General features: G+C 37.4%; 1 protein-coding gene across 9 annotated transcripts in view; it reads right to left on the bottom strand.

The window, feature by feature from the left end:
* The window catches only part of IQCH (IQ motif containing H), a 207,870-nt gene that overhangs the window by 76,590 nt on the left and 118,325 nt on the right, over positions 1–12,955 (bottom strand). For all 9 annotated transcript variants that reach the window (XM_037502778.2, XM_037502779.2, XM_037502781.2 and 6 more), the window contains 2 exons: positions 9,369–9,544; positions 3,899–4,171 (listed from right to left, as the gene is read on the bottom strand). In XM_037502778.2, coding sequence (XP_037358675.1) covers positions 3,899–4,171; positions 9,369–9,544 — 449 coding nt within the window. The remainder of the gene's footprint in view (positions 1–3,898; positions 4,172–9,368; positions 9,545–12,955) is intronic.

Raw genomic sequence — 12,955 nt, 5'->3', positions numbered from 1 at the left:
ACCTTATTTATGAGTAATTCTGAAATGATCATTTTGCTGGCTTTGGAAGGCAAAAGAATCCTTGAATTTCTGTAATTGCATCGTTTCCTTTTTTTTTCCAGAGTATTATGTGTTTACATATTGATTCTTCAAGTGATTTTTAAAAAGAGTTATCGTCTTGAAACTTGAAATATGGTGTTTTGCTAAACTTTCATTTATTGTTAACTAAACAACAACAACAAATATATCTCATTAATGTACCTGAGATATATTTATTTAGCTGGTCAACTGACCTAGTGTATTATATCACATGTACTATGTGAACAAGAAAGATAAAGGAGATAAAGTGGTTATAGAAGCAACTTTTCTAGAATACATACTGCCCTGTGTTTTACCAGAAACAATGTGCATTCCCTCATGAACTGGACATTACCACATGGAAGCTTAAGGGGTAGGAATACAAGCTTTAATATAAACATGATGATGACAGTGACAATGGTGATGATGGTGATGATGATGATGATGATGTTTAATATTGCTGAATTCTCAGTAGGAGCCACCAGGTCTTTAACTAAACTCTTTAAATGAGTTTTCACATATAATGCTCACAAAATGCCCTGTGGCAGGCACTATTATTTGCTCCATTTTATATATAAATAAAGGGAGACTCAGCAAATTTTAAGAACTTGCCCATGATCACACAGCATTGAGTGGCAGAGCAGTGACTCCACTCAGGTTGCTCTGACTCCAAAACTCATACTCATTCCCTCTCCACTGGGTTATCTATTTCAACCTGCAGAAAGATGGAGGAAAAGGGTGAGGCAGAGATAGGAGTCAGAAAAGAAGAAAGATATGCAACCTTCCTGATAGTCAATAAACCATTAGGGATAAGTCTGAGCAAAAGTCTATAGCAAGATTACTTCATTCTAAGTAGTATTGTCCTAGTAGAGCCTTGGAGAAAAAGAACTCATTAGATTACAAAATGATTTTTTTTGGTTTGGCCTTTTTATCAGACTTTCCAGTCTATACTTCCCCCAAAGAAATAAAACAATACTAAACATTCTCCCTTGCTGAGCCCACCCCATGTTCCTCCTGGCTATGGTCTTCTGTACTGAAGAAGGTCCCTGCAACACTCCTCTTCTGACAACCTTTTGCTCATCCAAGTAGATTTTTATTTATTTTTTGTTAACTAAACAGTATGAAAGGACTCAAGATTATAATTCTGCTGAAGTCTGGAGCTGGAAGATGAGAGTTTATTTTGATTAAAGGCACAATCTGCTCTCTTGAGTTGTGCCTTTCAGCAAATCTTTCTGGAGATGTTATAATATACAGCAGCATGGAAGTGATCTCAAAATGGGCACACTTGGGATTCCCAGCAGCCCCATGCAGCCATGAGGTATTCAATTAGGGTGAAAATGGAATTGTCTTAGCTCCCTAATTATCAAGTGGTGTCTGGATAATTTGGGTGTTTAAATGACAAGTACTCTGGTCTATATACCATATGGCCATGAGCACAGCCTAGGAAGGTTTTTGAATGTGCCTTTTGACGTTACATGCATTTTCTTTTGAGGTTGTATTAAGAGCATAGATTCTATGCTTAATTGTATTTTACTGTGCTATGATCATATATTGCAGGAATAAAAATGCTCTTTGGCATGTTCATACCCAATAAAATTCTTTTTCCAATGTAAGGAAAGGTGTCTGGCATAACATTTTTCATTGTATATTTGGGTATATTGTATATTTGGAGGTTTCAACTGCTAACAGAATTATTGTCAGTTTCTTCAAATCCTATTATTTGTTGCTTCTGAGAATCTTATAAATGGGTGTCTGTTGATGAATCCCCTACAGTAATGAAAAGGATCAATGCTATTATAAAGACTGCACCACTAGAAAGAATTATGTGCTATCTTTAAGTGAAAATTGAACAGTGCTTTAAAATAGCATTGCCATTTTTGATTATTTAACCAAAGCTGTCAATATTTCATATGGAGCACATGCCAGAAAAAGAACCTGTGTGGTTACTTTATGGCTCAAAACAGGAAATGCTCACTGCGCTCATGCTAGATTTTTTTAAAAAGTAAATTACTTAATCATAAACCTAATGACTTTATGCTATTTCCAAACATTTATCATTTTTTGTTTGAGTCTATTTGTTTAAAGATGTAATATATATTTTAATTGCCATTCATTTTATGTTGGTATAGAGCAGAAGTAGAAAAATGACTACTGCTAAAATCCAACTGATAGTCAGGAATATTTATTAACCTAAATTAAAATAATCACAGCTTTCTTTCACCAGCTTTAAGTTTATGATGCACATCGGTAAAAGTCAGTGTTATTGATTCATCACCATCTGCAAATTCAAAATGCTGACCCACTCAGATAGATTAGGTAGGGTAGTCACGATCTGGAGAAATCTCAGTGGAGTACTTCAATTCTTGATGACCGCAGATATATTTTTTCCAAACAGAGTAGTACTCAGTTATAACTTGGTTTATTGGGATGTAGTTTACACATGCCATAGGGGAAATGATATCCCTCAATTCTGATTTGTCTATAAGGAAGTTTTTAATCCTGCTTCTGAACACCAGCATTAGAGGGAGATTTGCTGCAATAAATGCTTCTGCATCTTTATATATACTAGTCTGATCAACATATATGCTCCTCATCAACATATAAAACTCTAAAATATCTCAAAGCAAAGACTGCCCGAGTTCTCATCATTGAAGATGAAAGCAAGATATAATATAAATACTGCACATACATTTTAAAGTTTTGAAGATTGTTTAATGCAATGTATACATGTGAAATTAACTGTATTTTAAAGAAATGCATTTCACTTGTATTAAGTCTTTCTATCTAGTGTTCTGCTGGGAAATAGAATCAAGCAATCTCCTTTGTTATCTTTAAATCCTGGTGGAGGCTAATGACAGAGAAGTGACACACCAACCCAGGGAGCTTCCTTCATCCACTCCTATTAAAATTGCCTGTGCCTTTTCAAGACCCTGCCACCTTTAAGATCTACTTCCTTCCTGAGCCCATGTATTGCCCAAGAACACTCTTTTAACAAGACTGAAACACGTTAGGGCAAGTGAATAAGCTAATTTTATCTTCCAACTAGTATCTAAAAAGTATGATTTGTTGAAAGGTTTGATTTTGGGTTTTAGTATCATTAACAGGCAACTGACAGAGAAGAGGATCCCTAAATATTGTCCCTCACAACTTGCTTCACATGCACTGTTCTTTAGATTCCGAAGTAGTGGGTAGCTGAGATTATTTGTATTTGGCTCAGAGTAATGGTCAAGAGATATACTGAAACAGAAGTTAGGATGTTAACAGCCATTTGTCTTTTTATTTTCTTTATTGTGAAAAAAGATAGCAGTTAAATGGGAGAACACCTGCCCAAGCTAACTCTAAGATCATTTCTACTATGTAAGGCCCTAACTATCTGCTAGAAGGATGCATAACCACAAACCTGGTGCAAGGCAAAATCCAGTTTTATGCTTGAAGCCATTTCACTTCCCTTTTCTAGGATTTCCCCCTTCCCTTTATGACTCCTTCCTGAGGAGCCAACACTCCTGGAGCTTTCTAAACCTGACTTGCACAATTCTTAGGGCCCAACAAAATGACTGGGAAGCTGGTATAATGAAGAACTGATCCATGTGAGTGCCATAAATATTGATAGCAGACTAGTATATTCACAGGCTTTTCAATGACTTAATTCAAATCAGTAAATATTTTGAGAATTTCTATACAATAGGAAGATACTTTAAAACATGAAGTAGATTCCATCAAATCAATTCAATTATTCTACATATTCTTCACTGTGTAGAGCTAGCTCCAGAAAGCCTGAAGTTCCTGTAAGGTGAAGAGAATGAAATATTTGAAGAGAGCCTTCTTTGTCTACCCAACATACCTGCTGTTGAGTATAGACGTCATATACTCCAGGAGGGACTGGCACGCTGGCACTTTCAAAGACCCGTTTACTTCCAGACTTGGTACTATAGAGATGAGCTAGTTCAGGCTCCGGACCCAGGATGGGTATATCTAACATATCTGCCACAGCCAAATCATCTCTGTGGAGGAGGCCGCTGACAATGTAGGCCTCTTTTCCGCAGATGAGATTTTTTATTCTTTTGATTGCCTTGGGACTGTACATCAGGAGAGTGGCCAGGCACATGTGCTGCTTCTGGAGGAAGATCATATTATTCTTGTTAAAAGGTGTTCTTTTTCTTGTCCATATACCTCATTTATAATGTTGTACACAATAAATGCATTATTAATAGCAGGCTGGGTTATGACCTATCCTGTTGTTTAGCAGTTTAAATTGATAAAAGCTGTTGGGGTGAGGCTCCATAATCGCTCACATCTTTAGTGTGTTGGAAATAGGCTCACTGGGAATAGAACTAATTACTACACATCTGTATTTATTTGATCCACGTGGAATTATCCTTCTGTCAGAAGGGAAAGAAGCTGGCGGCCTTTGGATAATAGTGATTCATCTCTGCAACACTTCTGGCATGGTTTAACACTAAAGCATCTGGAAAATCAATACAAAAAAATGAAGAAAAAAGTCCCATAGTATTTTTCACTGTACAGGACTCCTAATCTGGCTACTCTTTAAGCGAGTCCATGGAAAAAAGGGACTTGACTTGATGCCCTCTTTCCAAAGTTCTACCACAAAGTCAGTTTCAGGGAACATATACTTTATAATGATTATTATGGTTCTTAACCAGCAACTCTGGACAGAATTCATGAATGAAAAATACTTGAAAATTTCATCAAGTCTGTAATTTACTTTCTAAGGAAAACTGTTTTATTTTTAAAATTTATTTATTTATACAAGGGCTGGGGTACAGGCCTGAGGCACGGGAGGGTGAGAGGATTCACCAGAGACAGAGTGGGGAGCCGAACAGGCTGATGGACCAAAGGCACTGCTGAGGGGAGCAGCGGGCGAAACAGGAAAGGTCTGCTGCACCACGTGGTCATCTCCCTGGTTGGGAATCGAACCAGCGCTGCAGAGGCTGTGGAGAGCTTCACAGCGCGGCGCTCTACCAGCTGTGCCACCGGGGAGGCCCTGTTTTTATTTTATACTATTTAGACCCAATTGGGCAATGCATTGCAACTGTCTCATTTAATGAGATAGGTAATTCTGGTGTGTCTAATAAAGGTAGAAGACAAAGTCAGACAGTCAGCACACAGCACAGTAAATACAGCCATCTTTCAGCCTCCATAAAAGGGGGACACAGATGAGTACAGTTAACACATAACTAATACAAGGCAGAGAAGGGCCATAAAGAGCTACAGGGGGCCTCAGAGGCATGGAGGAGGGAGGCTGAGGTCACAGGCTGGTGGGGAGAGCTGAAAAAGCAAATGACTCATTTCCCTTTGGGACTCAGTCTCCTCATCTCTTAAATGAGTACAAGAGTACCCATCTCACAGGGTTGTTGTGAGGATTAAATGAGATAATACACATAAAGCTTTGGACATAAATAAGTACTTATGAATGTCAGTGAATATTATTATTATGAAAGAGATTATGGTTGAAGTGAATCTTGAAAGATATTTATCAGGTGAAAATGAGCATGGGAAAGACAGTGGCCAAAGACGGAGTATAAAAATTCCAAGCTTGTGTTCATTTCTACTGGAGAAGAGGACAGCATCATATATGAGAACATGCTGGGGCTTGGAAGTCAGTTCTGGCTTTGAATTCAACTTTATTGCTCACTCGTATAAGCTGCCTGAACTTAGACAAATGACTTAGACATTTTGAGCCTAAGTTTCTCCATCTGTAGAATGGGAATAAAAATAGCCATTTGCTGGGTTGCTGTAAGGATGAAAAAAAAGATCATGAATGTAAAACACCTATTAAATTGCATGACACTAAGGTGATATTCAATAATTATTACAGAGAAACCTTTTTAAAATAAAATCTTTTAGAAATATCATGGAAATAATATAATGCAAAATGCCAGAGTCTTAAGGGAATGCAAAGGAATTTTCAGACTAGTGCCTCTTTTCCCAATTCTAGTCAAAATGGCATAAAAAATGTAGATAATGTTATGGGATTAAGTTGGCCCAGTCTGCGAACTGTTGGAGGGTGTGATTGCTGAATATGGGAGAAAGAGAGGGAGAAGAGCTCCTGGATTGCAATCCTACCTGAAACTGTAACTTGGAATGTGATTTAGAAAACTTGATCTTTCTGAAGCCCAGTTGCACATATTCAAATGAGAGGTTGGATTAGAAGTCTTAGGGTCCTTCCAGCTCTGAAATAATTTTCCCTTCAACACCAGAATTCTTTTGGACTTAGTGCATAATGGGTATAGAGTTTCTGCTTGGGATGTTGAAAAATTTTTGAAAGTAGAGATATTGTTGGAATATTTGCCCAACAATGTGAATGTAATTAATACCACTGAACTGTATACTTAAAATGGTTAAAATGGTAAATTCTATGTGATGCACATATTATCCCAACACAAATAGCTCCTCTAAGAATTTATATGATTTGTCCTACTGGGCCCTTTCTTCAGAGTAAGTGTTCTAGTCTTAGACTCCTGAGGTCATTGCAATATACCTTTTCTATCATATAATTTGAATCTATCTTTAAAACCTAGTCTAGGTTTCTAAAACCCCAGTGTCCTATTAGACAGTGACCAGTAATAGCACCTCCTGAGTGTGTGTTCAGTGTACTTGTTCACTGCCTTTCCTCCTTGTTTAGTTTACTCCTTTCCTCATAAATTATTACAGTGAGGAAATGGGAAAAAAAAATTAAATGTCTGGGCGACCTGGTGACTTGAGTGACAGCGTACATGGTGGGCTTTTCAAGGTACCTGAAAGAGGATTTCAAAGATGGTACTCTTCTCATGTTAAGTTTACAAGGTCAGAGCATTTTGGCATGCATTGTCCCATTTGATCCATTGAACACTGTACTAATGAACAGCCCCGTTTTTGCAGAGGAGGAAATGGGTCCAAGTGATTTGCCAAAAGTCACATAGGAGTAAAGAGCATAGGTTTCAGTATTTGTCCAGTAGGCACACTGCAGTTGCCACATTTTCTCTTATTTATAGATTGAGTTGTGAAGGTCTAGTGGGTTTAGGAGGTATGATGAGGGGACATCAGATGCTGCAGTAGGATCTATTGTTGAAGTTCTAAGTACATTTCCAGCTAGGATGGGTTACTTCCTTTGGAAGTACTCCACCTGACTCTTTAGCAATCTTGTGATACTTTATTTTCCAGGCAAGATGATATCATAGCACTTTGTCTAATAAAGATCAAATGTGAGTGAATGGTGGTAGAGGACATATTACTGACCACAGGTCTTGTATGATCATTTAGAGAAAATAAGTGTCATCAAATCCAAGCTTAACACAGATGACAAAAATCTAAAATGTTCCTAATTCCATAGCATTATAACTCCTTTTATAACCACAGGGTTTTTTTGTAGTTGTTGTTGATTTGAGACAAAAGGTAGTTACTTAGGATGTCTTCATAAACATTAAAGTATTCAAAAGTAGACAGGATGGCTTTATAACAGCACTTTTTACCATTACAAATTCAAGCATTCTATAGTAACTTGGAGAAATGTACCAAGAGATTTTTGGCATGCTTTAAAAAAATTTCCTCAAAGTCATCCATTTGAATGAAAATCAGCACTAATACAACCTCTCAATCATTAAAAAGAAATAAAGCAATAACTAAAAAGGAACAGGAACTGATTTGAAAGTGAGTTTAATTTTTATATTTTAAAAACTTGATTGACTGGGAGTGATTAATTACTCAAATAATTTAAACTATGAGAAACATTAAATGCTTAAAATATTCCCTACTCGTTTCTACTCACAATGCAAACCTAAACTATGAATGTAATCCAGTGCTTCTATGAGTGCAAACCGCCTATCACTGCTTGAAAGTTGATGACTGGTAAGGGTACTTTTCTCAGGGAATAGGATTATACAGCTGGAAAGGACTTTGAAAGTACCATCACCTCATTTTAATGATGAAGAATAGAGGATCAGAGAGGTAAAGGAGCATGCCCGAGGTCACAAGGTCCTCCAAGAGCCAAGCAGTCATTCTGATTTATAATAATGTTCTGGGGTCAGACCTGTTTTGGTACTCATTGTGGCCCCACCAGAAACTTTGGACTAGAATATGAGCCTTGATTTCCTGAACCATTGACGGAGATTGATAATTTCTGTTTTGTTGTGATGTGCTGAGGATCAAATGAGCAAATATTTGCCGAACATTTCATAAGTGTTAGTCATTCACTTTTTTCCTCCCAATTTTAGGCCCCTCCCCCGATTCCATGCACCTCAGTGTATACGGGCATTTTGGGTGTGCAGAAACTCCTTATTAGAAGTTAGTAGAACTTCTGGGTAGAAGAAAGAAAAACCTAATTAATGACAATTCTCTGAGTAAAGTAGCAAAGTAAAAATGCTATAATAACCCTTCCCATTCCTGACAGACCTTTTCACAGTACCATCACTTCTCTCCACCTCTTTTTTTGGGGGGAGGGGTCAAATCATGGTGCATTTGAAGTGTTAATGGGTAGTGACACAGTACATCGATAATTCCTACTCCAGTGGGCAATCATTTTTCTGGCAACAGAGTTGACTTTGGTGTATCCCAGTTGTGAATGAAGAGGTGCTGTCTTTATCAGCAAATTCAGAACCAAAAAGTCTCTCTTAAAGCTGCATAGTCTATTGAGTTTTAAATGTTGATTGTTTAACATGGATAGTTTAAATTCTTGTTAAAATACAGAGAAATTCATTTCAAGTTATCCCTTGCACTGCCTTATTCAAGAACACTGTTGTCATTGATCCATGAATTTCCCAAACGTTCTTATCTCAGGATAGGATTCCACTCAGAATCGATCCCATTCATTAAAAATCACTACAGGTTAAAAAAAAAAAAAGTGGAACCTTGTTGATGTTTTGAATGTGAGATGGAAAATTCTCCTGTGAGGGGAAAATCATGGAATAACAAAGAATACCAGAAACAGCAAAATCAGACAGGGGGCCCTGGGCTGGATTCTGTGCCTAACTAGCTTTGTGGCCAGAGGCAGAACCAGCCTTTTTCTGCTTTAGTGTCCTACACACAAAATTAAGAAAAAGGAGCCACAGATGTTATAAATCCACCTACTTGATGGTACCACCCAATAACTGCAATTAGGCTTCAGCTACAGAGAAACTGGGCAGGGGCAGCTCAACTAAGTCTGAAAGTTAAATTGGGATATTTATTTCCTACAGTCCAACTAGTAGTCTAATCAGTAAAGCTGTTAAACTTGCAATAATATTTCACTGATGTGTACTAGAGCATTGCAAGTTATAAAATTTCCAATTAAATTTTACTGCATCCCTGAAGCCATAGTAATTAGAAGACAAACTCACAGTGAAGAAGTTTACAGCTTCAGGGGTGATGATTTTGAACCTGTCCTGCAGGTCACTTCTGTCCTGAAGGTTTCCTGATTTGACAGCTGCCTGTAGACTCAAGATTTTATGGTAGTACAGCAGTAACTCTTCATTCATATGATGGGAACAGATGTAGATGACACTCACATTGGCATCTAAAAACAACAGGCACAATGTTAATTACTGGTACAAAGGTAAATGACACTGTGAACTTAGGCACTGGATTAATGTTATGCAGTTTAAGATAAAAAGCATATCCAAAAAGTCATATCTGAAGTTAATTTAGATTGGTTTCATACAAATCTTAACAACTTAACCTGATTTTTAGCACTTTAGCATTTCTCTAAAGAAAAGACACCACCACCACTGAAAAAATAGACACAATGATTCCTTCAGAAGGAGGAATCATGTGAGGTACCATGAAGTGTACTTTCAAATAATACATAGGAATTTAGCCCCAGAACTCCCATTAACATCAATGGGAATTGCATACTGCTTTAAAAATTTATCCCATTAACTTCAGTAAATTATGAAACAGAGCTATTAACTTTAGAAAGCTGATGAAATTGCAATTTCTTATTCTGCCTGGACTTGGCGGGGCCAATTCAGAGAATGTCCTGTCCAAATAAATGGTCTGATTATGACCATAGTAATGTTTATTTCAAGAAACCAACCTTTTCCTTGCTCCATTCCCAAAGAAGACTATATCACTTAAATAGCACATCTAGTGACTCTTGGTTTAAAGGAAACACTGTCTTAATTTAACTGTTCTCTGTCTTAAGTTGTGCTTCTTATTATGTACATGGAAAGAAATCCTAATTAAATATCCCATCCAAAGGGAATAATGAGATGAGATTACCCACTCCAGGCTGCAGAATATTTTAGCAAGTACCGACAGAAAATCAGCAGCCAATGGAGTCATTCATTCATTCATTCATTCATTCATTTGTGAAGTAACTAACTGATCAGTAGGGGCAAAACACTTGGCTAGACGTGGAGGGAACTACAGGCATCCAAGCAAATGAGAGCTGCCGGGAGGAGCAGCCGTTTCACATGCACAAATGGCCATAAAATGTGATGGTGAATAGTGGGCACCATGAAGCATGCAGCCCAAGTGCCTTGGAAGGGTCAGAGGAGGGGGTCCTGTGAAATGTTTCTTCAGTCAGGTAGGGTTGAAAGCGGATTTTAAGACTCCTCTGTTCGGTTTGGCAGAGTATACAGAGCATAGACTTATTAAACTCTAGCTCAGCTGCCTCATGGCTCTGGGCACATTATTTTACCTTCCCAGGCATTAGTTTCTTCATCTATATGATGGGGAGTAACTCACTTGGGGCACAGAATTTTGGGAGTAACTCACTTTGGGCACAGTATTAAATGAAAGCATATACATAAAGCAGTTTCTGGTACATAGTAGGTGCTCAACAAATAGTACAGATCCACAAATATGCCCATGGCCCATTCTGATAAATGGTGACTCCCCTCCCAGCCACCCCCATTCGTGCTCCTTGTAACCAGTGCCTCAAGACTGAGCATCATGAAACATTGTCCTGAGTTGTTCCTGATCTTGTTTAGAATCTGTTATTCTTGTGCCTCCAAACTCCTTAAAGGCAAGGTGGATGCTCATTGTTATAGTCCCCCAAACCTCATATAACGTAGAATATGCAGGGGCTACTCAATAATTACTTGTGGGTAGTTGGGAGGGAGGGAGTGATCTGAGAGAATGAATCCACCAGGGAAGTGGAAAGTCTCACAGAAGTAGTGAGATCCAGAAAGTGCAGGAGAACCCCTCCTCCCAAGACCAGCATCTTGAGGCTGGAAGCAAGTACTCTGAGCTGGCTCAGAGTAGGTGCTCCAAAAATGCACACATTAAGTGCTTCCTTTTTAAAATTTTGAAATTAAATTGCCACCTTACAATAAATTAATGGAAGAGGCAGTAGTTAAATAACTTATATTTGACTGCTGAATGATCAAATTAGCTATCGCAAGTCTTGTATTTTTAAGAAGAGACTAGTGTCTTACCAAACTAGTGGTTTTTTAAGATCAAACTAATGTTTTTTAAATATAACAAAAAGGGACACATACACAAAACAATGAAAATAACTAAAGACTCCATAGTCAGGCCTCCCCTGGTGGTGCAGCGGTTGAGCGTTGGGCTGTGAGGCTGCCCGCAGCCTCTGCAGCACCGGTTCATTTCCCAGCCGGAGGGTCCCACAAAAAAAAAAAAAAAAAGACTCCATAGTCTTTACTATGGAGAAATAATATTTTTCTTGGGAGAAATTGCTAGGTTACAAATGGTAACAAATCATGTTAATTTTTCCCTTTCCTGTTCATTTTGGTAAACGGAAGACACATCACTGACATTAATATCCAGTTTCAGTGTGGTTTGGTCATGAATCTACAAAAGTTCAAAATTAATTGACAGGTATTTTTGGAAAGGAATTCATATCAAGATGAAGGTTGATTTGATTGCCAGTTAATAGTCAATGTCAGCTACTCTCCTGCTTCACTCATCTTGGAACTGAAAATCCTAGCCATGATGGTCTCCTCTGACACCCTGACTTCATTGTCAATATCTGGATGACAAGCCTCACCGATAAAATTGCATTCTCTTTGTTTTCTCTGGAAAAGTAGGAAAATCAACAACTTTCCTACAAATTCAAGGGATTTAAAAAAAGACAATCATATATTCTTCCACAAGATAATTACTGGTTTTCCTAGTTTCTCCATGTATTTATTTTGTAAGTAAGTATTTTTCTGCTACTATTTCTAAACTTTCACCACTCCTCTTAAAGAATCTTTAGGATTGCATTGCTATATCCTGAGATATTGTACCAGGAAAAAGCATTTGATTCATAATTTCTGAGAGACATTCATGTTAGCAAAATTTTCCATTGCAGGTAGACATGCACTGAATTCTTGAATTATTTAAAATAGAAGGCTAACTCTTTCAAGTCTTTTCCAATAATGAGAATATTTTGTAAAAAAATTCTTTGGTGATGGTTTGTACTATATATAGAAGTGTATATAAAAAGCTGATGAAAAAAATTAATTCTAATAAATTAGAGCAAAGTCTGCCCTCTGCTGCACTTCAGTGGTTTCCACCCAGTCAGGTTTTTAGTTGAAATAGCTCAGCACTAACAAATCAATCTCAAGTCATTAAATTTTTTTTTTTGTAATGCTGAAAAACAATATTAGTGCCTAGATAATAGATTAAAGCAATTACACTATTATTATTTTAGGACACTGTAAATTTCTAGTACTGATGTATTTTTGTTACCAAATGGCATTTATAAAATAATAATGATGCTGAAATATATATGAATCATGTAAAGTATGTCATTCCAGGGATCCAGCTAAGTTGGTCATTGATAATTTAAAATTCTTCCTTGTTTAGCTTAAATAAGGGCCAAAGCAATTATATTTTAACAAAACAAAGATCTTCTTATTTGGTAACTAATAAAGATCTAGTTCTTGTTTAACCCTGAATATTTGGCCAGTTCCTCCCACATCAGTTTTGTATTATTGCTTAGCCTTTGCAACCTCCACTCTTTCAGCCTAACCTGACC

This window comes from Talpa occidentalis, unplaced genomic scaffold (assembly GCF_014898055.3).
Source record: "Talpa occidentalis isolate TD23 unplaced genomic scaffold, MPIMG_talOcc4v2.1 talOcc4.11, whole genome shotgun sequence".
NCBI lineage: Eukaryota > Metazoa > Chordata > Mammalia > Eulipotyphla > Talpidae > Talpa > Talpa occidentalis.
This window is presented reverse-complemented; position numbering and strand designations above follow the sequence as displayed.